General features: G+C 51.6%; 3 protein-coding genes across 4 annotated transcripts in view; 1 reads left to right on the forward strand and 2 right to left on the reverse strand.

The window, feature by feature from the left end:
* Window positions 1-2,757: 2,757 nt before the first annotated feature.
* On the reverse strand, window positions 2,758-6,656 carry Clec3b (C-type lectin domain family 3 member B). Its single transcript, XM_042665979.1, has 3 exons — window positions 6,407-6,656; window positions 4,065-4,163; window positions 2,758-3,197 (listed from the first exon to the last, which is right to left on the reverse strand). The coding sequence occupies exons 1-3, from the start codon at window positions 6,513-6,515 to the stop codon at window positions 2,797-2,799; spliced, it is 609 nt and encodes a 202-aa protein (XP_042521913.1). The 5' UTR covers window positions 6,516-6,656; the 3' UTR covers window positions 2,758-2,796.
* A 4,105-nt stretch (window positions 6,657-10,761) lies between these two features.
* On the reverse strand, window positions 10,762-23,789 carry Exosc7 (exosome component 7). Its single transcript, XM_042665976.1, has 8 exons — window positions 23,706-23,789; window positions 23,142-23,243; window positions 22,759-22,853; window positions 14,191-14,356; window positions 13,597-13,667; window positions 12,497-12,620; window positions 12,094-12,249; window positions 10,762-11,006 (listed from the first exon to the last, which is right to left on the reverse strand). Exons 1-8 carry the CDS (start codon window positions 23,760-23,762, stop codon window positions 10,902-10,904), a joined length of 876 nt encoding a protein of 291 aa, XP_042521910.1. The 5' UTR covers window positions 23,763-23,789; the 3' UTR covers window positions 10,762-10,901.
* A 163-nt stretch (window positions 23,790-23,952) lies between these two features.
* The window catches only part of Zdhhc3 (zinc finger DHHC-type palmitoyltransferase 3), a 28,142-nt gene continuing 26,466 nt past the window's right edge, over window positions 23,953-25,628 (forward strand). Inside the window, exon 1 of one of the 2 annotated variants that reach the window (XM_042666059.1) lies at window positions 23,953-24,232. The gene's annotated coding sequence lies outside the window, so the exon portion shown is untranslated. The remainder of the gene's footprint in view (window positions 24,233-25,628) is intronic. The other variant, XM_042666060.1, reaches the window with a different exon arrangement.

A 25,628-nucleotide genomic window follows, 5' to 3' on the forward strand; every position in this document is an offset into this window, starting at 1 on the left:
GCTACCACCCAGTGTAGAAGCCAGTTTTTGTTTTGTTGTGTGTGGGCAGGGTGTGCTGGGACTTGAATTCATATTTTCATTTGGCGTGTGTGTGTGTGTGTGTGTGTGTGTGTGTGTGTGCGTGTGCGTGTGCTTGAACTCAGCCTAGATGCTGTTCTTGAGCCTTTTTTTTCTTTTCTTTTCTTGCTCAAGGCTAGCACCTTACTATTTCGGCCACAGCTCCACTTCTGGCTTTTTGGTGATTCATTGGAGATAAGAGTCTCATGGACTTTCCTGCCTAGGCTGGCTTTGAACTGTGATCCTCAGATCTGAGGCTCATGGTTCAAAGCCAGCCCAGTCAAGAAAGTCCAAAAGACTTATCTCCGACAAACCACAAAGAGCTAGAAGTGGAGTTGTGGCTCAAAGCGGTAGAATGCTATAATCTTGAATACAAAAGCTCAGAGACAGCGCTCAAGCCCTGAGTTCAAGCTCCGGGAATGGCAAAAAGAAAAAAAGGTGGGAGTTGGCCACAGATCTCAAATCTAAGTGGGGGCAAGCATTAGTGGCTGATAAAAGATGGGAATGATTTTTCTTTCCCATATCGCCACCTGCTGCCGGAAGCAGGTAATGCCTGTCTTCAGGCTGTCCAAGTGGCTGCTTTTCTACCCTTGCTCACATAAAGAGCCTTGGGTATTCTCAGGAGCGTAGCCATTCACACTTTTAGAATGTCCCCCACTCCTATCCCAGGCACCTCTGTCCTTCTAGAAGGCTGAGGGGGAGTTGGAAGGGTCCAGAACTGAGCTAGAAGACATGGATTTGAACGAGGAATTCTATGGATTGGCTTCCTGTGAGAATAGACCAGCATGAAGTATGCCCATGGCTTACAAACTGCCTGCCCCAGCCAATCAAACTGCTGTCAATGATACCTCACTAAAGCCAAGATACAATGAAAAGCAGCCAATGCCCGTGGCTCACACCTTGTCATCCTAGCTACTCAGGAGGCTGAGATCTGAGGATCCAAGTTCAAAGACAGCCCAGGCAGGAAAGTCTGTAAGATTCTTATTTCCAATTAACTACCCCAAAAAGAAAGCTGAAAGTGGAGCTGTGGCTCAAATGGTAGAGTACTAGCCTTGTCAGTCATGGGGCTTGAACTCTGGGCCTGAGCACTGTCCCTCAGCTCTTCAGCTCAAGGCTAGTTTTCTACCACTGGAGCCACAATGCCACTTCCGGTTTTCTAGTGGTTTATTGGAGATAAGAGTTTCACAGCTTTTCCTGCCTGGGCTGGCTTTGAACCATGATCCTCAGATCTCAGCCTCCTGAGTAGCCTGGATGACAGGCGTGAGCCACTGGCACCCAGCTCCTTGAGACTCTTATCTCCAGTGAACCACCAGAAAACCAGAAGTAGTGCTGTGGTTCAAAGTGGTAGAGCACTAGCCTTGAGCAAAAGAGCTCAGGAATCAAGCCCAGGCCCAAAGTTCAAGCCCCATGACCGATTAAAAACAATAAAGGTGGGCAACAGATTAAACTGGCAATTTGATTACCTCAGTGACAATGGGTGAGGATGAAGAGAGGAGACATACCACCCTGGCAGTACCAGTGACTGTCATATTTGGCTTCTAGATCAGCTGAGTGTGAAGAAGAAGGTAGACCGCCTAGCTCCCGGAGGCAAGAGCATAAAACCCCCACACCAGGCCCATGAACCTCAGAAATGAAACCCCCAGCAGGAGCAGAGTGGGTGCTCCCTCTCTTCTGGAAGTGGGGACAAGGGAGAGCACGAGATAAGCCTCCAGCAGATGAAAGAGAATTCTATAAAGAGAAGCTTGCAGCTTAGTCAGCCATATTGTTATCAATGTGAATTTCCTGACCCTTGATCAATGTACCGTGGGAGGAAAGGAACAGAGCCTTGTTTCCAGGAAACACACACACTTAAGTATTTAGGGGGCACAAGGCCATCACCACTGCACATCCCTTCAGCAAAGAAAAAGAGAAAACATGAGTTGCACCCTGGTGACTGGGATCCTAGCTATTTCAGGAGGTTGAGTTCTGACGATTGTGGTTCAAGGCCAGCCAGAGCAGGAAAGTCCTGCTGAGACATTCTTTTCTCCAATGAACCATTGAAAAGCCGGAAGCGATGGCTCAAGTGGCGGACGGAAGGCTAGCCTGGAGTGAATAAGGCTAAGCGACAGAGCCCTGGTCCTGAGTTCAAGCCCCAGGATGAACGCTCCCCTCTCCCCAACCCCCTTCTCAGATCCTTTTCCTGTCTGCAGGGCCAGATTACCTTCCTTCCTCCTCTTCCTCAGCATTCTGGAATCTTCTCCCTGCCTCTCCAAAACCCTGCACAGACTTCAGCCACTCTACAACAACTTTATTTGCAAACAAGGGGAATCCAAGGGATCCCAACATGATCATGAACAGCCCAGTCCTTACCCCCCCCCCCCCCCCCGCGGCCTCCCCATCCTCCCTGGGCCCTGGTCCTTCTTCCTCAGACTTCAGGACCCTCATCCCTCCTTGGGCCACTAGGCCTCCTCCGGCCTCAGGGATCCACTTCCTCCCACGGCCCCGCCCCTCAGGCCTCTGACCACGCCCCAGCCCCGAAAGCTCCGCCCCCAAAGGCTTCCCACAGATTCCCATCTCCTGAGGCCCCGCCCCTTCTCCCCACCGTGTCCCCGCCCCTCTTGCGGCCACGCCCCCTTCCGGGCACCTCCCACCCGCTTCCCCCTGCCCTCTCCGCCCAGTCGTTTTGAAAGTCCCGCCCCTCGGAGCTTCCCATTGGTCCCTCCTTCTCTGGTCCCCCCCCCCCCACCCCAAGCACCGGAACTACACGATGGCGAACTGACAGACGTAAGGCAGCTGGTCGCGGCAGCGCTTGTCGAACCATTTGCCGTTGGCGGCCCCGGCCAGGGCGGCGCAGTTCTCGGCCTTGCCGCCGTCGGGCTGCGCCGTGATCTCCGTCTCCCAGTTCTTGTAAGTGATGTGTCCTCCGGTCATGTCCACCCAGGCGCCTTCGTGCGCCATGTCGTTGAGGCCCAGCCAGACCTCGGCCTCGCCGCCCAGGCTCTGGCGCGCGTACTCGTACAGGGCGTCGTTCTCGGAGCCCGCCTGCGGGGCGGCCAGGGTGCCCCCGCGCGAGATGCAGTCCTCGCTCGCCTCGTGGAAGGTCTTGGCCTGGCTGAAGGCCAGAAAGCACTTCATGTGCACCTTGGTGCCCTTCAGGCAGACTGGGGTGGCGGGGGGGGGGGGGGGGGGGGTGCGGGCGGGGGAGAAATAGCCGTGATCGAAGGTTTCTCTACCAGCCACACCCTGATCAGGGGCAGGCCCACCCTCCTCACTCCCATTCTGCTTCATCCCTGGTAACAGACACCCCCACACACACACCCCAACTTCAGACAGGTGCTGACCCACCGTGGCTCCTCCCCCCCCCCCAGGATGAGCAGTCCCCTAACCACAAGGTCACATCCCTCATCCTATGCTACCTTGGGTCTGCCCAAAGATAGGTCAAGACCAAGGCTTGATTATCTATCCCGTCTACCTAACTATATGTTTTGTCTTGAGGTTTGAACTCAGAGCTCTGGTGGCTGTCCCTAAGATTTTTTTTTTTTTTTTAATCCCCTCTTAGGTTAGCACCCTACCACTTTGAACTACAAGACCACTTCCAGCTCTGGGGAATAATTGGATACAAGAGTGTCTTGGACTTTCCTGCCCAGGCTGGCTTTGAACCGCCATCCTCCTATCCCAGCCTCCTGAGGAGCCAGGATCGCAGGTGTGAGTCGCCAGCGCCCGGCTAGCAGATAGGTCTTAAAAGGGGGAAAATCAGGCTTATGTGCCCCTAAATTCTGGATTCTGGAGCTGCAGCTCCCTTTTGGTTGGTCATCTTTGATCCTGACCTTGGTCTTTTGGGGGACAGTGTCCCAACACACCACTTAGCTGTAACCAAGCCTGGGTTTTATGCACGGTCTGGGAATGGGGGAGACAGGCCCATAAACCTGGTGACCTGGCCTGACAGTTCTGGGCTTGTCACCAGCTGGAGGCCACAAGCCATGGATTGTCCCTGGTGGGTTCTTTGACCAGAAGTTTACAACACTCACCTGTCTGCAGAGCTTGTTGCTCCTTCAACAGCGCCACCTCCTGGGCAAGGCTGTCCAAGCGGCTCTTGAATTCCTCGAACATTTTTGGGCCCATAGCATCTAGGATGGAATCAGGCAGTGTTAGAGACAGAGACATTCATGTTGGAGAGTCCATGGAAGCCAGGGACTGTGCAGGAAGACTTTCCAAAGAACCCCAAAGGGGTACAGGGAAAGGGGTCCCCTTAATAATATCTCAATGTGCCTTTGCTAGTGTTACACTGATCCTAACTCCACTCCTGTGTGTTGGGGGGAAAGAGGGGGTTACTCCCTCACTCTTGTACTCATCAGGATTGTTGGAAAAGATGGGGGAGCTTCATGGAATTGGGGTACAGCCACCCCATCAGCTCCTAAATAAGAGCCCTGGAAAACAGGATCACAAGGCTGGGGGGGAGGGGGGAGGCATCATTTGAGACCCAGAGCAAGGGCCACTTCCCTACATTGGAAGGACAGGCCAGACCAGCAGGGCAAGGATTCCAGCCTGGGCTACGAGTGGCAGAATGTAGGTACTTGTGTATGTTTCCCAGGTCCCACAAATATGGGAAAATTGCTGGAGAAATTGCTCAACCCCCTTCTCTCATCTGTACCATGGGGTGTTACTATCTTTGCCCCCCAAAACAGCTAAGGGACAGTGCCAATGCCCTGACTTCAAGCTCCAGAGCTGGCACACACACACACACACACACAAGTTTTGGTTATTTGATTGGAACAGTGGCTCACTCCTGTAATCCCAGCTGCTCAAAAGTGGAGGTAGAAGACTGTTTTTCTCTCTTTTTTTTTCTTTTTGCTTATGTGGTGCTGAGGAATCGAACCCAGGGCCTCATGAATGCAAGGCAAGCGCTCTACCACTGAGCCACCTTCCCAGTTCCAAGACTGTTTTTCTCTATCAGTACTTTCATGAACTTCAGTTAGGCACAAGGGAGCCCCAGAAGCCCCTCTCCCTTCTTTTCCTGTGTTGTGATTTTGGCTCTGATACTCTGTCTTCTCTGCTTCATTCCCTGCTCTCAGGCCATTGAATTGTTCCCTCTACCTCTGAGCCCCAGGGGGTGACATCCTTGATCTGGGGATCGACGTTGAAAGCCAGCCCGAGCAGGAAAGTTCATGAGACTCTTCTCTCTAAGGAACCACCAGAAAATTGCAAGTGGAGCTGTGGCTCAGAGTGGTAGAATGCTAGATTTGAGCAGAAGAGCTTAAGGACAGTGCCCAGGCCTAGAGTTTAAGCCCTATCACTGACAAAATAAATAAAAGCCACACCTCTCTTACTAGCTACTCAGGAGGCTGAGATCTGAGGATCAAGGTTCAAAGCTAGCCTGAACAGGAAAAACTATGAGACTCATCTCCAAATAACAAACACACACAAAAAAATGGAAGTGGAGCTGTAGCTCAAAGTGGTAGAATGCTAGCCTTGAGTACAAAAGCTTTGGGACAGGGCCCAGGCCTTGAGTTCAAGTCCCACGACTACCACCAACCACCAGAAGATCATAGCAGGGAAAACTTAAGATTGCGATCACAAGGCACAAGGCCTTAGAGTGCCTCCTGTTGGCCTTTGAACATTTCCAGACCGTTAAGTCAAAGGATTGATACATTTTTCCGTCGCCCAGGCTTGAATGCTGCACTTTGTGCTTGCTAGGCAGGTGCTTAGCCACACTTCTTTAAGATATTAAAGAGTTTGGTAGTGGAGGGGTGGGGGGCAGATGTTAGTTTAGATGATCTGGAAGGTTCTTCCCAACTGGAAGTCAGTGATTCTGAACCATTCTGCCAAACACCCTTGCTATGAAGTACTTAAGATCCCACAGACAAAGCTGGTGGTTCATGCCTATAATTCTAGCTACTCTGGAGGCTGAGATCTGAGGATCATGGTTCAAAGCCAGCTTGGGTATAAAAAGACTGTGAGACTCTTTAATGAACCACCTAAAATCTGGAAGTGGTGCTGTGGCTGAAAGTGGTAGAACACTAGCCTTGAGCAAAAAGAACTCAGGGACAATGCCTAGGTCCTGAGCTCAAGCCCCACAACAGAAAATAAAAAAAATTCCACAGACAAGGAGCAGGAGGGCTGGGAAGGTGGCTTAGTGGTAGAACACTTGCCTTGCATGCAAGAAGCCCTGGGTTCGAGTCCTCAGTGCCACATCAACAGAAAAAGCCAGAAGTGGTGCTGTGGCTCAAGGGGGTAGAGTGCTAGCCTTGCACAAAAGAAGCTTAGAGACAGTGCTCAGGCCCTGAGTTCAAGCCCCATGACTGGCCAAAGAAAAAGGAACAGGATGAGGTTCTACAGGAAGATGGGGGAGAAGCCCCGAGCCCTGTCTTACCTTTCTTGGCACCAGCAGCCTTCTTGACCTTGGGAGTTGGTGACTCGGCAGTGACGGGAGTCAGGAGGTAGAAGAAGCAGAGGAGCAGATAGGCTCCCCAGAGCTCCATTCCGTGAAAAGTGGGGACTGTGGATTGCTCTGGAAAGCACTGGCAGCTGGGGCCCAGGCTGTATTTCTGAGAAGCAGCAGCCACCAGGACTCCTGTCCAGGGAAATCAAGGCTTAGCTGCAGGCTGAGTACAAAACCCTGTACAAAACCGAGAGGTGGAGCTCAGGGTCGTTCAGGGGCCTTGCTAGGCCTCTGCTTCCTGCCCAGGGCCCACACCCTTGGCACCTTCCTTCCCAGGGCACGGAGCCAGCCCAGGCCAGACTTTTTTGGCAGGCATGCCAAAAAGAAGTGGGGGGGGATAGAGGGTGAGGAAAGTTTGGGAGCCACAGAGCAAGAAACACCCACCCTGCCTACTAAAGGGAATCAGATGGTCAGAAGTCTTGAGGATTCTGGGAAATTCCAAATAGTCTCAGCCCACAGCTCATGTCTGTCAAGCAGATGGATGCATCGGGGAGGCCTCAAACCACATGGGCTAAGAAGGATCATCTCCCATTTGAAGGAAACTGAGGCTCAAGGAGGTGAGAAGCCTTGCTCAAGCTACCCAGACATTAAAAGACTGAGTGCTGGCCAGGCGCTGGAGGCTCACGCCTGTCATCCTAGCTACTCAGGAGGCTGAGATCTGAGAATCGAGGTTCAAAGCCAGCCCGGGCAGGAAAGTTCGTGAGACTCTTATCTCCAATGAACCACTCGAAAACCAGAAGTGGCTCTGTGGCTCACGTGGTAGAGCACTCACCTCAGAGTTCAAGCCCCACAACTGGAAAATAAAGAAAAAAGACAGAATGCTGGACGTCTCTCCCTGCCTGATCAGTTAGGCTACAAATGACTTGTTCATTACAAGAGAAGCCTCAGCTGGAATCTCAGGAGGCTGAGATCTGAGGATCATGGTTTGAAGCCAGCCTGGGCAGGAAAGTCTATGAGCTTCTTGTCCCCAAGGAGTCACCAGAAAGCTGGAGATAGAGCTGAGGCTTAAGTGGTAGAGCACCACCAGCCTTGTGCAATAAAAGCTAAGGGTTCAGGCTCTGAGTTCGAACCCCAGGACTGGCACCAAAAAAAAAAAAGGGGGTGGGGGAGAAAATACCAGACCATACCATGGTGTCAGCTTTCCCCCGCCTTCTCGAAATCTGCAAGCCTAGTTCTTCAGGCTCAGGGAGGGGCCTGTTGTGCAGCCCCAGGGGAAGGATCTGGCCTGGCTGGCCCTGTGCACTGGGAAGGAAGGTGCCAAGGGTGTGGGCCCTGAGCAGGAAGCAGAGGCCTAGCAAGGCCCCTGAACGACCCTGAACTCCACCTTCAGAGTGGGGGACAGCTTTGTGTTCACAGCTGGGTCTTCTGAGACAATGTGGGGCCTGACAATTACATAACCTAATGAAGAGTGGCTTCCTGGAACTCTGGGTGGGTAAGGCAAATGAAAAATGAATGTTCTTCTTGCTGGGTGTAGTTCGCACAGTAATCCCAGCTGTGTAGGAGGCAGAGTTTTAGGAGGTTTGGGGTTGGAGGCCAGCCCACCCCCTCCCTTCATTGCAAATGTTTGCAAGACCCCACCTCAATAAGCCAGGTAGAGTGTTCCACACCTGTAACCTAAGCTACAGATAGGAGGATCATATTCCAGGACCACCTGAACACAAACAAGATGATTCCCCCTCCCCATCTGAAAAATAAACAGTAAGGACTGGAGTGTAGTTCAAGTGGTAGAGAGCCTGCCTAGCAAGTGTGAGGCCTGTCGATCCCCAGTTTTCTCTGGCTGGTTGCATTCCAGTATTGCAGTCAACTATAGTCAACCTCCACAGACCTGGTGACAAGCTGTGATGTCACTGTGTGTGTGTATGTGTGTGTTTATCCTGGGGCTCGAACTCAGAACCTCGGTGCTGTCCCTGAACTTTTGTGCTTAAGGATGGTGCTCTACCACTTGAGCCACAGCTCCAATTCTGGAATCTTTTGAGGAAACACCACTAATTGCAGATAAGAGTCTCCCAGACTTCCCTGCCCCAGCTGACTCCAACTTTGATCCTCCGTTCTCAGCCTCCTGAGTAGGTGGGATTGTAGGTGTGAGCCACCAGTGTCCTTCCATCTTTCTGGTTCTAGGTTTCCCACTGGCACTATCCTAGTGGCCTTCACCAGCCACAGCAGCTGGCAAGGGTAATTCTAGCCAGGAGAGTAGATTATTTCCAGGAAATGTCTGTAGCTAACACCTACCCACCAGGGTATCATTACAATTCCCTGGGCCCAAAGAATGATCCTAACAAAGCCTTTAGAGGCAGAACAATTAAAGGAAGAAGGCTCAAAAGACTCAATGTAATTTCTGTGTGTGTGTGTGTGTGTACGTATGTGTGCGTGCCAGTCAAAGAGCTCAAACTGAGGCCAGGTGCTGACCCTGTCCCTGAGCTTTTTTGCTCAAGGCTGGCACTCTACCACTTTGAGCTACAGCACCACTCCTGGATTTGTGTGTGCAAGCTCAATTGGAAATAAGTCTTTTGGACTTTCCTGCTCAGCTGGGCTTTGAATTACAATCCTTAGATCTCAGCCTCCTAAGTAGCTACAATCCCAGGCATGAGGCACCAGCACCTGCTGATGTTGCTTTCTTGAAATGTTTATATAAAGGACACAAAAGACAATGATGTTGAGCACTGGTAGCTAACGCCTATAATCCCAGCTACTCAGGAGGTTGAGATGAGGATTGTGGTTCAAAGCCAGCCCAGGCAGGTAAGTCCATGAGGCTCTTATCTCCAGTGAACCACCAGAAAACCAGAAGTGGAGCTGTAGGTCAAAGTGGTAGAGCATTAGCCTTGAGTAAAAAGCAGCTCAGGGACAGTGCTCAGGCCCTGAGTTCAAGCTCCAGGACCAGCATACATGCATGCAAGCGTGCATGCATGTGCAGATGCGCATGTGTGAGCGCACGCGCGCGCGCGCGCGCGCGCACACACACACACACACACACACACAGCAAGCAAGCAAGCAAGCAAAATACAGCTGAGCCATTTCACACACATCTCAAAATGACCAACCACTGAAATCAAGCCTTAAAAACAAAGGCTTGGGCTGGGAAGGTGGCTCAGTGGTACAGTGCTTGCCTAGCATGCATGAAGCCCGGGGTTCGATTCCTTAGTACCACATAAACAGAAAACCCAGAGGTGGCACTGTGGCTCAAGTGGTAGAGTGCTAGCCTTGAGCAAAAGCTCAGGGACAGTGCCCAGGCCCTGAGTTCAAGACCCAGGACTGGCAAAAATAAAACAAAAACCAAAGGCTTCTAAGTTTTATTCAGTCTGGGGCTCCTCTTCAGAGACAGGACAGGCATGTCGTGCTAGAGACACTCACACCAGGCCCTGCAGATGTGGCCTGTGGAGTCTTTTGCTTGCAGTGTGTTCTATTAGATGCTAAATTCCTGTCTGAGTAACTGCAGCATGAAGATGCCCTGGCTGAAGCTCTCCATCATGAATCAGTTTCTTCCCCAGGGCCCTTGAAGTGTGAGGCCCTATCCACAGAGACTGAATTCTGCACAGTGAGCAGAGCAGCCGACCTCCTGTCCCAAGAGTATGAAAGCTGCGGACAATGGATGACGGCTTCTCTCAAGCAGCTAAAGCTAATCATGTTGATAGAACACGCAGGCTTATGTAACGCCAGGGAGTGGTCGTAGCACACAAGCAATTTCACAAGAGTGATAAGAGAGGTTGGCGAAGGACCAACATGGCTGCGAGGGCCCTGGCCCAGGAGAGCTCCATGTGGCTCTCTTCACGCAGGATGGGGGAAGGCTGGCCAGCGAGGGAGAATATACAAGGTCCAATGAACAGTTCTAATTTTTGGTTGCTGCTCCTGGGGCTTGAACTCAGAGCCTGGACTTTTGTGCTCAAGGCTAGCATTCTGCTGCTTGAGCCACAGGTCCATTTCCATTTCCTTTCCTTTTTTTTTTGTTGGTCAGTTGCAGGGCTTGAACTCAGGGCCTGGGCACTGTCTCTGAACTCTTATGCTCAAGGATAGTGCTCTACCACTTTGAGCCACAGCACCACTTCCAGTTTTTAGTGATTAATGGTAGATAAGAGCCTCACAGACTTTCCTGACTGGGCTGCCTTAGAACCTTGGTCCTCAGATCTCAGCCTCAGGAGAAGCTGGGATCTCCTAATCATTAATGCAGTGCTTGCTTGCTGCAAGTGTTTCGGACTCTGGACTATGGAAGCCCATGGTCCCCTCTTCTCCCTTGCTGAGTCCCAAACCAAACAGCACCAGGACAGCCGAAGGACTCCAGTCAGACCAGACCAGACCAGAAAATAAATTTCATTTTACATGTATAAATGCTGTCTGCAGGTACAACAATGAAGAAAAAAACTTATATATACAAACTTCAGTTTCAGTAAGAGAGTAAACCATAAAGTCGAGGGTTGAAGGGGCGATAGGCCAGTCACCCGAGGAACCCCACTTTTTGCCTCTTGGGTCCCAGACTTTCTTCCTTGTGTAGAATACTCTGCAGAGCTGCGTGCAGTACCTTGCCTACACGCTTGCCGGTCTGCGGGATGGGACGGGAATGGAGAGAGGAAACGGCTGATTTAATTGTGAGGTGCGCACATTCTGACAGGGCAAGCTCCCCTTCCTGCCAGCCAGCCTGCCACTCCCAATACCAGATGCATCCCAGCTTTCAAATTTTTTTTTTTTTTTTTTAAATTCCCCTCCCCTCCCTTCTTTGGAGGTGCTTATGCTGAGGTTTGAGTGCAGGGTCCGGGCACTGTTCCACTTGAGTCATAGCTCCATTTCTGACTTTTGTTTTCTTTGGAGCTAAGACTTTCCTGCCCAGGCTGGCTTTGAACCACAAACCTCAGATCTCAGCCTCCCGAGGATGACAGGCACAAGCTACTGAACCTGGCTCTTTTTCTGGTTCTATTGGTGTGATACTAGAGCTTGAACTCAGGGCCCGAGTGGTGAACCCTAGCTTTTTCTCTCAAGGTTGGCACCCTACCACAAGAGCCATAGCTCCTCTGCTGGTTTTCTGGTGGTTCATTGGAGGTAAGAGTCTCATGGACTTTCCTGCCTGGGCTGGCTTTGAACCGTGACCCTCAGGTCTCAGCCTCCTGAGCAGCTAGGATGACAGGCGCGAGCCGCCAGCACCCGGCATAGCTAGTCCCCTGGACCTATCCAGTGGTCCTAGAGCTACTCCACAATCCCTCTGGACATGGTGATACCGTGATTACCTGAGAAAAATGAACCAGATCCACCTGACTGCTCCAGGCAGTTCAGAGAGAAGGCTGAGGGGCATGTGTGGGATGAAGGCCTGGAAAAGCCCAAGGCCCTACAGGGGCTTCTAGCCCCAGGTACAAAAGTGAAGCAAACAGCTGAAGTACTGCGGTGCTGCTGAGGGCCTGAGCCAGGGGATACACCAACCACTTCATCTGACTCCTGAGATCCCCCTCCCCACTACTCTGCCAACCTGGGACATGCTCCCCACCCCTCCACTCTCCCTGTAAGGGACAGGAAGCAGCCAACCAGGGGCTACCTCAAGTCCAGGCCCTGCCCTCCCTTGGCCCCGCCTCCTGGGCTAGGTCAGCAGACATCCAGCCTATCAGCTCTTCCCTAAAGCCCCCTGCCCCGCCCCCCCTTACCTCCATCATCTCAAAGATGCTCTCGGGGTCCAGGCTGCCCTTCCCCACTTTCCTCATGCATGTCACCGCTCCCTTGCTGGTCACTGACAGCAACAGGCTGGCCAGGGAGCAGGCTTCCTCCTGTAGGCTGGCATCTACCACGTGCCGGCAGCCGATCTGCAGTCAGGGTGGCACAGGACTCGTGGGGGTGGGTAAGGGGGGGAGGGGGGGAGGGAAATGCACACCCAGGTTCACCCCACTGAGGGTGCAGCAGGGAGATCCACACAGGTCAAGGTCTGGCACCCACTTTCTCCCTCAGATCTCCTAAGGGTAACTGCTCAGCCTATGAAGCAGTCCGCACAGGGGGAGGCTGGAGGAGCCCCCATCTGAACCGGAGGAGAATCCCCCGAGGACAAGCCTGCACCTTGCACAGGGTGACGATGCAGGGGACGTTCTCCACGCCCAGTCGGATGCAGTCATAAGGGTCATCAGACAGTTCGATGTCCTTGGAACCCTCTTCATCCATCAGGACATGAACCCTTGGTATTCTGGAAGCAGAAACACAATGAAGACTTCTACTTACAGGGAAGAGGAACAGCTTGTTGGTCATGGGGCTTGAACTCTGTCTGGGCCTGGGCGCTGTCCCTCAGCTCTTCAGCTCAAGGCTAAGCGCTCTACCACTTGAACTACAGCGCCACTTCCTATGTCTGGTGGTGCATTGGAGATAAGAGTCTCACAGACTTTTCCTGCCCAGGCTGGCTTTGAACCTCGATCCTCAGATCTCAGCCTCCTGGGTAGCTAGGATTATAGACATGAGCCAGTGACACCAGGCACAACTTTTTTTTTGGTCAGTCATGGGGCTTGAACTCAGGGCCTGGGCACTGTTCCTGAGGTGTTCAAGGCTAGCGCTCTACCACTTTGAGCCACAGCTCCATTTCTAGCTTTCTGGTGGTTAATTGGACATAAGAGTCTTATGGCCTTTTCTGCCTGGGCTGGCTTTGAACCGTGATCCTCAGAGCTCAGCCTCCTGAGTAGCTAGGATTACAGGCATGAGCCACCAGCGCTCAACAACTTAAAAAAAATTATCATCCTCTGGTAGAAACTGGCTCCCAGCGAACTCTGCTTTAGAGAAGGTCTTATAGACCAGCACAGGTAGCTCAAGCCTGTAATCCTAGCTATTCAGGAGGGTAAAGATTGTGGTTTGAAGGCAGCTTGGGCAGGTGAGACTCTGTATCTCCAACAAACCACCAAAAAGCAAGGAGTAGAACCATGTCTCAAGTAATAGACTACTGGCCTTGAGCAAAAAAGCTTAGAAACAGCACTTAGGCCCTGAGTTCAAGCCCTAGGACCAACACATAACACCCACATGCAGAAAACATGCCGGTGTCAGCCTCAGACTATGACTGTCCGATTTGTCCTATTTCCACCATTGCCTGGCTTCCAATTTTACAGCAATAGAAATTTCCTGTGTTCCACAGTCAGTTCTCTGTAGGGCCCTTGGGGCTGTGTCCGGGAAGATTTTACCTTGTGTTGAAGAGAGCAGCCTTCACAGCAATAGAAATGGCATCAAACAAATTTCCTCCGCATTCTAGCAGCTAAGGGGGAAGAGAGGGGGAAGAAAAACCAAGGATCAATTCATTACTGTTAGGACGACCTCTCTACGACAAATTCCTAATTAATGCTGAGTGCTTATTGAGAAAATAAATGTAAGGATCCAAGGCAGCTGGGCACCAGTGACTCTTGCCTGACAACCTAGCTATTCAGGAGGCTGACATCTGGGTAACACAGTTCAAAGCCGGCCTGGGCAGGAAAGTCTGTGACTCTTTAGCTCTAATGAACCACCAAATAAGCCAGGAATATAGCTGTGGCTCAAACAGTAGAGCACCAGCCTTGAGAAAATAAAGATCAGGGACAGTGCCTAGGCCTTAAGTTCAAGTCTCAAAACTGGTACGCGTGCACATGTATGCATACACACTCAGACAAAACAGGAGACCATTTTTTCTCGGGTAAAACTCATGCTGGAGGTGCTAAGATCCATGGGAAGAGGGAAAAGCAGAGGGAAGAAAGCAGGCCAGGTGGACGCCAGCAAAGGTGCTGGTCTAATAGCAGGACACCTACCAGCACATCCACGTAAAGCACCCAGCAATGCTCCCGGGGGCTGATGCAGAGCGCCTTCAGGTCCACGCTGCTCTTATTGTTAAAGGTCCGGTAGAGAGTGTTGGCAATCTCCGTGCCAAGGTCGTCCCCGCCTCGACCTTCAAATTCAGGGGTGGCGTTGGCTGAACTACACAGAACAGGAAATTGCAAAGCGACATGAGCTGAGTGCTCACACCTGTCATCCAAGATACGCAGGAGGCTGAGATCTGAGGATCGGAGTTCATTCGAAGTCAGCCTGGGCAGGATGTCTGAGACTCTGATCTCCACTAAACTACTCAAAAAGCCGGAAGTGGACCCATAGCTCAAGTGATACAGCACCAGCCTTGAGTAAAAAAGCTATGGGCCAATGCTCAGGCACTGAGTTCAAATCTCAAGTACCAGCACACACAGCCCCACAACAAAAACATCTAACTGAAAGCTTTCCAGATGTAAACATCAGCATGGCCAGGCTTTATTCTGGTTTCTCTGAGGAATGTGGAAGAGTCTGGCCCTGTAAGGAAAGTCCCTGAGGACTTGGGGGTAGCTCAGGGATAGAGCACTGGCCTCCCACAGCAGGAAGCCCTGGGGTTAAGCATTTGGGATTAAGTCACTGGAAGGAGAAAAAGATGGTTATTTCCCATTGGTGAGCTTCTACACATACACAATTTCCCAGCGCCGCGTTGGATCTGTCTGTGTGTGATTGGCAAGTGTTATCAGAAGCCATTTTTAGCCAAAAAAGAAACAAGACTGCTATGGGCACACATGCCTCAGCTGGTAATAATGAACTCTTACCTTCAGTATATAGACCCTCTTCTCCCAGAGGCTCAGAATCTGAAGTCTGGCTTACAGGGTTGTCATACTAAGCACAGGATACCTACTTTTATTTATTGTATGTGTGTGTGCATATGTGCGCACGCGCACTTGTGCTGATCCTAAGGCTTGAACTCAGGGCTGAGGCCCTGTCCCTAAGTTTTTTTTTTCCTTCCCCTCAAGGCTAGCACTTTACCACTTGAGCCACAGCTCCACTTCCAACTTTTTAGTGGTTTACTGAAGAAAAGAGTCTCATGGACTTTCCCACCTGGCTGGCTTTGAACTGCGCTCCTCAGATCTCAGCCTTCTGAGTAGCTAGGAAGACTGGCATGAGCCACCAGCTCCCAGCTTCATGCCTAGGTTTTAATAGCAGAACCATGGTATATGAACTTTCCTGGGATGATTTACGTGACGTGAAATCCAGAAGAGAGCCAGATGTCGGCCTCTGATTGATCCTGTTGGAAGTAAGGAAAACTGAGGCTGCAGATTATGTAACTGGTCCCAGGTCACTTGACCAGCGCGTGGGGAGCTAAGTTTCTAGCCTGGAAGACTGTATTTTCCCTGCTAGGCTTCCCTGCACTGTCTCCTGAACCGGTGCTTCCATGTATCTGACCTGTCGTCGAACATCAGCCAGCTCAGCTTTTCCTTAGGCTTACCTCTGCCACAAGTTAATGAATTCTCATCATGGACTTTTACCAGGCCACAAATGTAGTCAACAAAAAACAGCCAAATGAGATAAAAAGCTTGGTGCCTCACACCTGTAATCCTCTCTACTCAGGAGGCTGAGCTGTGGGGATCATGGTTCAAAGCCAACCCGAGCAGCCAAGTCCAGGAGACTGCTATCTCCAATGAATCACTGAAAGCCAGTAGTGGAGCTGTGGCTCAAGTGGTAGAACACTAACTAGCTTTGAACAAACAAGGAACGGGGCTAAGGTTCTGAGATCAAGTGTGTGTAATGGTGTATGTGTGGGAGAGAGAGAGGGAGAAAAGAAAGGAGAGAGAGAAAGAGGCTGGGCACTGGTAGCTCACGCCTGTCATCCTAGCTACTCAGGAGGCTGAGATCTGAGGATCCCGGTTCAAAGCCAGCCTGGACAAGAAGTCTGTGAGACTCTTATCCCCAATGAACCACCAGAAAACCAGCAGTAGCACTGTGGCTCAAAGTGGTAAGAGTGCTAACCTTGATTGAAAGAGCTCAGGGATAGTGTCCAGGCCCTGAGTTCAAGCCCTATAACAGACAAGAAAAAAAAAGAGAGGAGAAAGAGAGAGAAACAGACTAGTAATCCTGGCTCCCTACTCAGACCCTTTCAGGAGGGGTGTGGCTTTTTTGGGCATAAAAGCAAGTGCTTTCTGCACTTTATTACCAAAGCAATAATGAGCCTTAATTTTTAAAAAGCCACCCAAAAAACATGACTCATCCAAAACTGTGTGAAAAACAGCTTGCTGAGTTGGATGAAGTCAGGACACTGTTCCTCCCGGTTCTCCAACCCTCCCCACCCTCCTGACTCATTTCTCTCCCCCCCACCACCCCTACTTGGCACCAAGCTGGGTTAAAGTGGAGTAGGCGGAGATCAAGGCCATATCTCTGATCTACCTGGAATAAGACTAAATACTAGGCCCATTGTTGCTTTCTTGTAATCAATCCAGCCTGAAAAAAAATGGAGGCAGCCTCACGAACAGGCCAGGGCACAGCAGGAAGAGTGACTTAGCTAGCTCACCAGGCAGGGCTAACTTGGAGCCAGTTTATCCCTCCCCAAGTTAGAGTTACCTACCCAAGGTTGATTCCTCTGTGCATAAGAAGATTGCTTATAAATGAATACAGGAACCGTAGTACATTCTGAACCTTTCACTCTCTTCTTCCAGGTGAAGCTTCTGGAAGTTTATCTGGCACTTCTAAAGGTTTCTGCAGACTGCCTCTCTACTTTGTCCCCACCCCAGCCCTTCAGGCTTGAATGGGGCCCCTTCCAGCAGCAGTAACTAGTGGCTCCATCCACCAACATAAGTTTCAAAGACTGGTTCGACTGGGGACCAGTTGTTTGTGCCTGTAATCCCAGCTCCTGAGAGACTCTGAGACTGGCAGTTCAAAGCTAGTAGCATGGGCAGGAAAGTCTGTGAGACTCTTTACCGCCAGTAAACTCAGAAAAAGCCAGAAGTAGAGCTATGGCTCAAGTGGTAGAGCACTTGCCTTATGGAAAAGAAGCCCAGGGACAACACTCAGGCCTTCAGTTCAAGCCCCAGGACTGTCACCAAAAAAAAAAAAAAAAAAAGGATTGTGATGCATGCTAGACCCTTAAAACATCTATGAGTGAAACTAAGTTAAAAAGTCTCTGATGCACATGTAATTCCAGCAGAAGTGAGAGACTGGAAAGTCTGAGACCAGCTTGGGCTGTACAGTAAATCTGACATCAACCTAGATTGTATTAGTAAGCCCTTGTCCAAAACAATAAAACCCCAAAAAGCTGAAATAAAAGTAAGCTGAGGCCGGTGGCCCACACCTGTCAGCTACTCAGGAGGCTGAGATCTGAGAATCGAGGTTCAAAGCCAGCCTGGGCAGAAGAGTCCCCGTGAGACACTTCTCTCCAATGAACCACTCAAACACCAGAAGTGGCGCTGTGTGTCATGTGGTAGAGCATTAGCCTTGAGTACAAACAGGCTCAAGGACAATGCCCAGGCCCTGAGTTCAAGCCCTACAAGGGAAAAAGTAAAAGAAAAGAAAAATAACAATAAAAAAGGCAAAAAAGCAGAAGCAAACCAAAACAAGCCCAGGTGCTAGTGGCTTATGCCTGTAATCCAAGCTACTCAGGAGGCCAAGATAGACGATCACAGTTTGAAGCCAACCCAGACAGGAAAGTCTGTGACACTCTTAACTCCAGTGAACCACCTAAAAACCAGAAGTGGAGCTGTGGTTCAAAGTGGTAGAACAAATCTTAAGTAAAAAATGCTCAGGGTCAGCACCCATGCTCTGAGTTCAAGGCCCACGACCACCACCACCACCAGCAGCAGCCTCTGAGAGAGGTAAAACTAATCCTAAACAAAAGGTCAGACTCCTGGCAGGCACTGGTAGCTCATACCTGTAGTCCTAGCTACTCAGGAGGCTGAGATCAGAGGATTGTGGTTCAAAGCAAGCCGGTGAAGGGAAGTCTGTGAGACTCTTATCTCCAGTTAATCACAGAGAAAAGCTGAAAGTGGTGTGGTAGTTGGTCAAGTGGTAGAGCGCTAGCCTTGAGCTCAGAGACAGGGCACAGGCCCAGGACTGGCCAAAAAGTAAATCAGACTCCACCACACGCCACCTAGTGGTAGCCCAGGGCAGCACACAGCTCACTCCCTCCCTATCTCCCTTTGGACTTTAGGTGGAAAGCACCCTCCACCTATCTAGCAAACCACAGACACAGAGAGAGGTTATATTATCTGCATCCAGGTCCTGTTTAGTGAGAGTACTTCTCGGTATCTCAGGAGCAGGACTTAGGGTCAAATAGGCCAGCATCTTTTTCACAGGGCTTCGAGATTTCAAGACAGTCCACATTCCTAAGAACAACATAAATGTAATCATTTCATGGAGACAAAAACAAAAAAACCCAAAGGGAAAAGAGTCAGCAAGAAAGCAATTAGCTGGTAGAGATTTCCCTAGTACTGGGAATTTGCATAATTAAGACCTGGAAGTGGCTGCTACGGAATTAAATCAAACTAGGCCCAGAGGGACTGGACGGACCCCATTCTAACACCAATTACTTTGCCCCCTTGGGTAGCAGCTGTTTTCAAGCTATGGACCCTGTTGAGTGTCTCAAGCTCTCAGGCAGGAGGTCATGGTACTGCTGGGGGCCATAGCTGTTCCTCTAGAAGCCATTCCTTTTTACTGAGCAACAACAGAAGGACCAGTCAGTTTGTACAATCAAGAGCTACACACACCTTTAAGACTCAGGTGATACCAGGTGCTGTTGGCTTATGCCTGTGATCCTAGCATCTTGGATGGCTGAGATCTGAGGATTTCGGTTCAAAGCCAGCACAGTAAAGTATGGGAGATTCTTATCTCCAGTGAACCACCAGAAAACTGGAAATAGAGCTGTGCCTGAAAGTGGTATAGTGCTAGCCTTGAGCAGAAAAGCTCAGGGACAGTGCCCAGACCCTGAGTTCAAGCCCCAGGACCAACCAAAAAAAAAAAAGGTCTCAGGTAAAGTTCGGAGTGTTTGGCAGCCTGTTCTTCTTCTGCAGGAAAAAGGGTTTGTGACTCTCTCCTGGAGTTTCCCTCCAAAACTGACACTAACCAAGCCACTTAAAAGATGTCGGGTGTGTATAGCTCACACCTGTAATCTTACACCACTTAGGAGGGTGAATTCTGAGGATCATAGTTTGAAGCCACCCCAGGCAGACAAATCTGAGACTCTTATCTCCAATGAACCACCAAAAAGTTGGAAGTAGAGCCGTGGCTCAAGTGGTACAGCATCAGCCTTGAGCAAAAAAGCTAAGAGATAGCACCCAGGCCCCAAATTCAAGGTCTCAGTATCTCTGCATGTATGGGCATGCACCCACACGCACAAACACACAAAAGCCAACGTATGCAGCCTTGAGGATTGAGAACTCCCTAGACCTTGCTGGGTCCCTACAAAGGAAGGAAATAAATGAGCAAGCAGCCTCTCAGGCCAGCTAGGAAAGCCACTTCTAGAAGCCAAATCTTGGGAAGAGATAGCCCAAGGGTTCCTTTTACCACACTGAAGTCACCTGCTTTTATAGCTGGGATGAAGAAGGAAGGAAGAGCAACCAGCTAGCCCAGGGTCATGTTCAGACACAGAGCCAAAATAAAACACCTCCAGTACCACGCATTCAAGTGCAGCCTTTTCTTTAGTGTGTCTGAGCCGACTACCTTTGCTCTGCCCAGGGTGAATGAGGCAGAAGATAATGAAGGGGAAGCAGAGCAAAGCAAATTACAGTCCTTGGCACAGTGTGTCTGCTCCCCATGGGCTGTTCTTTGCACTGAAGTAGGCAGATCAAGGCCAGGAGAGGCATTCTGCTTCCTCCAGGAGCAAAGGATGGTGGTCTAAGTTGGGGACACAAACAAGGTCACTAGCTTCCACACTAACCCTCAAGGATGGGCCAGTCCCCCTGGACAACTCAGATGGTGAGAGCCTCTGAGCAGAAAGAGACTGTTTGCTGGAAAGATGAACTGGAATTGGTTTTGGACCTCCAAACCCAGGATCACTCTGACACATTGCAGGTTGCATGAAATAGAGTATATGCCAGGCACCGGTGGCTCACACCTGTCATCCTAGCTACTAAGGAGGCTGAGATCTGAGGATAGAGGGCAGGAAAAGTCTGTGAGACTCTTTATTTCCAATAAGCCACCAGAAAACCAGAAGTGGTGTTGTGGCTCAAGTGGTAGAGTGTTTGACTTGAGCCAAAGAGCTGAGGGACAGCGCCCAGGCCCAGAGTTCAAGCCCCACGACGGACAAAAGAAAGAAAGAAAGAAAAGGAAGGAAGGAAGGAAGGGAGGAAGAAAGAAAAGACAGTATAAATTCAAAGTAAGACAGCCCTGAACTGATCTTCTGGGCTATGAAGAGCCTGAGAAAGTTGTCTCTCATCTATGAATTCCAGTGTCATTTCTCCCACAGGAGTACTATAAAGATCAATTAGCTAGCCAAGTGCCGTGGCTCATGCCTGTAATCCTAACTACTCAAGAGCCTGAGATTTAAGGATCAAGGTTTGAAGCCAGCCTTGGAAGAAAAGTCTGTGAGATTCTAATCTCTAATCAGAAAAAGCTGGAAGTGAACCTGTGGCTCACCCTTGAGCAAAAAAGAACTAAGGGATCAGAACAAATAAACAAATCCAAATCAAGCTGGGCATTGGTGGTTCATGCCTGAAGTCCTAGCAACTCAGGAGGCTGAGATCTGAAGATTGAGGTTCAAAGCCAGCTGGGGAAGGAAAATCTGTGAGATTCTTATCTCTAATTAAGCACCACAAAAGCCAGAAGTGGAGCTATGGCTCTAGTGGTAGAGTGCTAGCCTTGAGTAAAAAAGCTCAGGGACAGCAGCATCCAGGCTGAGATCAAGCCCTAGGACCAGCCCCAAAATAAATAAATAAATAAATAGAAGGCTGGGCACTGGTGGCTCATGCCTGTAATCATAACTACTTAGGAGGCTGAGATCTGAAGATCATGGTTTGAAGCTAGCCCAGGCAAGAAAGTCGATGAGACTCTTATCTCCAAGAACCTACTCAGAAAAAGCTGGAAGTGTCACTGTAGCTAAAGTGGTAGAGTGCTAGCCTTGAGGAAAAGAAGCTCAGGCACAGCACCCAGGCCCTGAAGCGAAGATGAACTTACTGTATGAAAATGGGTTTGCCTCTGTGGAGAAAAGGGCTGTCATAGAGACACGAGCAGAGAGTTACTTGTGAGGTTGGCCCCAGCTAGCATCAGGGACCAATCTCTGAGTGCTCCAAGGCCAAAGTAACTGACAGGAGTCTACTGTGCCCAGATTGTGTTTTATGTTTTTCATGGTTTAGTGTGGCAGTTGTACGTGGCAAACAGAAAATGCCTATGGGACTTGTCTCCACTAAAATCTGAGGTGCTGAGTCTCTAGTGGGCTTTCTTGGGCAGAAAAGGCCAAGAGAAGCTGGTGTGTTTCCACTGCTATATTGTTTTGCAGCCACAAATACAGTGCTGTGTAATAAGTTTGGAGTTTCTCTGGCATATCTCTGAATGTGAAGGGAGGTCTCGGGAATAGCAGTACTACATGCCAACACCTGATATGCGCCAACGGAGACCAGCTGTCAACACATATGTTCTAGACGTAGACACTGAGAGGAGCCAGAAACCAGTAAAAGCCCCAGTCCCTAGAAGGGGAGAGAGGTAACATCCCTCAAACCTTTCTTGGGAGATAGCTAATGGCCATCTGTTTGTCCACTTTGCCTCAACTTCCTCTGTATTACCACAGTTAATATCTGCATTGTTAGGATAAAGACATTTAGGCACAGAGAGGCTGACTATACAGCCTGAGATCCAACAGCTAGCAAGAAAAGGAAATGACCTTGTAGTCCAGGGCTGGCTGTAGACAACAAACCTAGACTCTTGCCAACACCCTTGCTGCCCACCTGGGAATCACCTCCTTGGAATGTCAGGCTGCTTGGCTGACCCTGAGCCTCATTTGGCAAGCAATACATGAGCAGTTTTCTGCAGAGTTTGAGCAAGAAGACGAATAGGGCATTTATAACCCAATGAGTCCTCCTATGTGTATCCGTGTATGATACATTTTCAAAGCACCACAACCCCTATCTTGTCATCTGACCCTCATAACAACCTTGCACAGTGCTACCTGGCTGTGGACCGTCTTCCTTAGACAGGGAAAGTAAGGTCTAGCGAGGCCAGGTGTCCAAGACAATGGTAGGCAGCCCTAGTACCTGGTACAAAATCAGTAAACTAAATGAATTGGTTTTTTGTTTCCTTTTGTTTTCCAATGCTAGAATTATCTCATGCTGTGGCTTGGCTTTGTCACTCAAGGCTGGTGCTCTATCACTGAGCTATACCTCTACTTCCAGAGGAGTCTCACAGATTTCCCTGCCTAAGCTGGCTTTGAACTGTGATACTCAGATCTCAGCATCCTGAGTAGCTAGGATTACAGGGGGTAAGCCACCAGACCCCCGATGATAACTGAATGATTAAATGCAAAATAGGAGTACTCTACAGGAAATCAGAAGTCCCTTTCTGAATCTTCCATCTTTTAAATCGTCTCTCTTTAAAACCATTTTCCCGGTACTAACCAGTCAACAAAGAACTCCAGGTAGCCTTCATCCGGTCTCTCCAGCTTCGGTGTCCCCATTTCTGCTTTCACTCCCACCAGGATGTCTGTGTGGCCCTGCAGACATATAGAAGAAGGTCCTCCCTCACTCACTCAGCACTGGCAACCAGGAACCAGTGGCCCTTCCATTTCTCCACTGAAGGTCCCAGTGTCGGGACCTTAGAACGTGGTGTTTGGAGATGAGCAGCCCCCGAGTTCTGGCACAACACTGTGAATTTGGCTTGGATCATGGAACTCTCCAGGGGAAATTCATACAGGGGGAGGAGGGGGGGGGAGACCTCATAGAGGGTTCCCTAGGGCTGACCCAACCTCTCGCCTCCTGGACAGGAACGCCTCAGCACTTACCAGCTTGACCCTGGCAGACCCGCTGGTGTTGGACACCACATCCGTTTCCACCTCCACACAACGGTAGTCCTCACAGCCACGGCCGTCCACGCGGAGATCTTCCTAAATCCAACCGACCATCACCTTTAGCTCTGGATCGTTGCCACGGCATTCTTATCATGCCCCTGGTTATGGACGGGCTGCTCGTTGATTGATGGCTAGCGCTGGGGATTGAATTCAGGGCCTGGGCGCTGTCCCTGAGTTTCCTTTCCTGTTCTTTTCTTCTCTAGGCTGGCACTCCAGCACCTGAGCCACACGCCTCCACTCCCAGCTTTGTGTGTGTGTGGGGGGGGATTCTTTGAAGATGGGGGGGTCTCACAGCCGCTCCTGCCCGGGCTGGCTTTGAACCGCGATCCTCCGATCTCAGCCTCGGGAGTGGCTTAGCCGGGATTGACAGGCCCGAGCCAGCGGCGGGCCCGGAGCCCCTCCTCCCGGCCCACCCGGAGGAACCCCCAACCCCTCCGTCCCCGGCCACGCGCCGGGAGACCCGCCATCGCCGCCGTCCCTTCCCCACCGCCTCGCTACCTGAACGCCGTGCACGATGTACACCTTCTCCGCCTCGCTCAGCGCCACGGACGCCATGGCGCTCGGGGGCCCGCCTCGCCGCGTGACGCCATCAGCGCGCGTCGCCGCGCGCGCGCGCGCGCGAGACACTCCGCCCCCCCCGCCCCGCCCTCCCCCGGCGTCGGCCACGCCCTCCGCGCCCGCGACGTCATCCCCCTGCGCGGCGGCCGCTCCCGCAGCCGCCGCCGCCGCCGCCGTCGCGGCCGCCGCCTCCACCCGCCGCGGCTTGCTCCATGGGCTGCTCCTGGCCGCCGCCGCCGCCGCCGCCGGGGGTCTGGCCGAGTCCAGGGAGCCGCGGCGCCTCGCGTCCCGGAGCCGTCACCCTAGCGGCGGGCCGAGTCCCCAAGTCAGCCCGAGACCACGAGGACCACGACCACGGCGGCGGCGGCGGGCACCGCAGCCACAGCCGCAGCCGCCGCGGGAGCCGCCGCGGGAGCCCCGCTTCCGGGGACCACAGCGTGGGGGATCCCCGCCCCTCAGGTTTCACGGTGAGTGCGGGAAGTTGGAGGTGAGGAGGGCAGGCTGAGGGGAGGGGGGCGCGCGAGGGGACCGGGGGGGCGGGGTGGGGGGTACCCGCGCCCCCCTGTGTGTGGGGGGGAGGACGGGGGGGAGGGTCCGTGCCGGGAGCTGGAGTTGAAGTAGCAGCTTGTGTCCTGACGGGACGGACGGACGGACGGACGGACGGACGGAGAACCCGCCAGCCGTCCAGGCGGACAGTGTGCTCGACCTAAGTGGGGGTGGGGGGGTGGGGGGGAGTGCTCTGTCCCCACTCCTCCTCCCCCCCTCCCCTAAAGGTGGTGAGAAGAGAGGTAGTGAAGCGTGGGGGGGCGGGGCCTGGAGCTTGAACTCGGGGTCTACCCGCTGTCCCCCGGGTTTGGGGGTCCCCCCCCCCCCCCCGCGCTTCAAGGCTAGTGGACTTTAGCCACAGCTCCACTTCCAGCTTTTTTTTTTTTTTTTTTTTTAAATCTGGTTAATTGGAGAGATTAAAAAGTCCCACAACTTGCCTGCCCGGGTCTGCCTCTGAACCACGATCCTCAGATCTCAAGTCTCCTGAGTAGCCTGGATGCGAGCCACTGGAGCCTGGCTTTCTCCCCCTCTCCCTCTCCTCCCTTTCTCTCCCCTTTCCCCTCTCCCCTCTCCCTTTTCCTTTCCCTTTCCATTTCCCTTTCCCTTTCCCTTTCCCTCTCCCTCTCCCTCTCTCTGGCTCTCTCACTGGAGCCTGGCCCTCTTCTGTCTCTGTCTGTCTGTCTGTCTCTCTGTCTGTGTGTGTGTGTCGCTCTCTCCCCCCCTTCTCCCTCCCTCTCTCCCTCTCTCCTCTCTCCTCTCTCCTCTCTCTCCTCTCCTTTCTCTCCTCTCCTTTCTCCTCTCTCTCCTCTCTCTCCTCTCCTCTCCTCCCACCATCTTTTAGTTTATTCTCAATGGGAAGGGTCCGGGCCAGGAGTTGGGCACTAGTGGGCAACTAGTACAGCGCTGCCTCTACCCTTGGCATTGTCTATTTCAGACTCTCTGTCTCTCTTGTCTCCTCCTCATCGCAGCTTTTTCTTCCTGCCTCTCATCTTTCCCCTTCTCATCAAAAGGCCGCTTGCCTCATGTGCCTGCTAGAACAGTGTCCCAAAGAAAAGTGTGTGTGGGGGGGGGGGGAAATACCTGCTCAGGTGGGGTGCGCAGTCTCCCTCCCTGCGTGTACCCAGCTTCTTGGATGTCACTATTTGGTGGAGGTGATCGCTGGGAAATTATGAATCGCTGTTGGAAAGGAAAAGAACCAACCTCAGGCAGAGGAGTAGTGGGGGGATAGGGGGAGTATGGGCCCTGGATATCTAGAGAGAATGCTTGCAAGGGGTCACACCTTTGAGGTGGAGGTCTCAGGGTGCCCGCCAGTTTTAA

Source organism: Dipodomys spectabilis, unplaced genomic scaffold, assembly GCF_019054845.1.
Source record: "Dipodomys spectabilis isolate Male_0828 unplaced genomic scaffold, ASM1905484v1 ptg000360l, whole genome shotgun sequence".
NCBI lineage: Eukaryota > Metazoa > Chordata > Mammalia > Rodentia > Heteromyidae > Dipodomys > Dipodomys spectabilis.

Coding starts and splice junctions, on each gene's coding strand:
- Clec3b (XM_042665979.1), bottom strand. CDS start 6,515: ATGGAGCTCTGGGGAGCCTATCTGCTCCTCTGCTTCTTCTACCTCCTG. Junction 4,164..6,406: donor GGCTGCTGGTGCCAAGAAAG/GTAAGACAGGGC, acceptor ATTCCATCCTAG/ATGCTATGGGCCCAAAAATG. Junction 3,198..4,064: donor GCAACAAGCTCTGCAGACAG/GTGAGTGTTGTA, acceptor CCGCCACCCCAG/TCTGCCTGAAGGGCACCAAG.
- Exosc7 (XM_042665976.1), bottom strand. CDS start 23,762: ATGGCGTCCGTGGCGCTGAGCGAGGCGGAGAAGGTGTACATCGTGCAC. Junction 13,668..14,190: donor TGCTTTACGTGGATGTGCTG/GTAGGTGTCCTG, acceptor CTTCCCCCTTAG/CTGCTAGAATGCGGAGGAAA. Junction 11,007..12,093: donor GCATCTTTGAGATGATGGAG/GTAAGGGGGGGC, acceptor CCCATCCCGCAG/ACCGGCAAGCGTGTAGGCAA.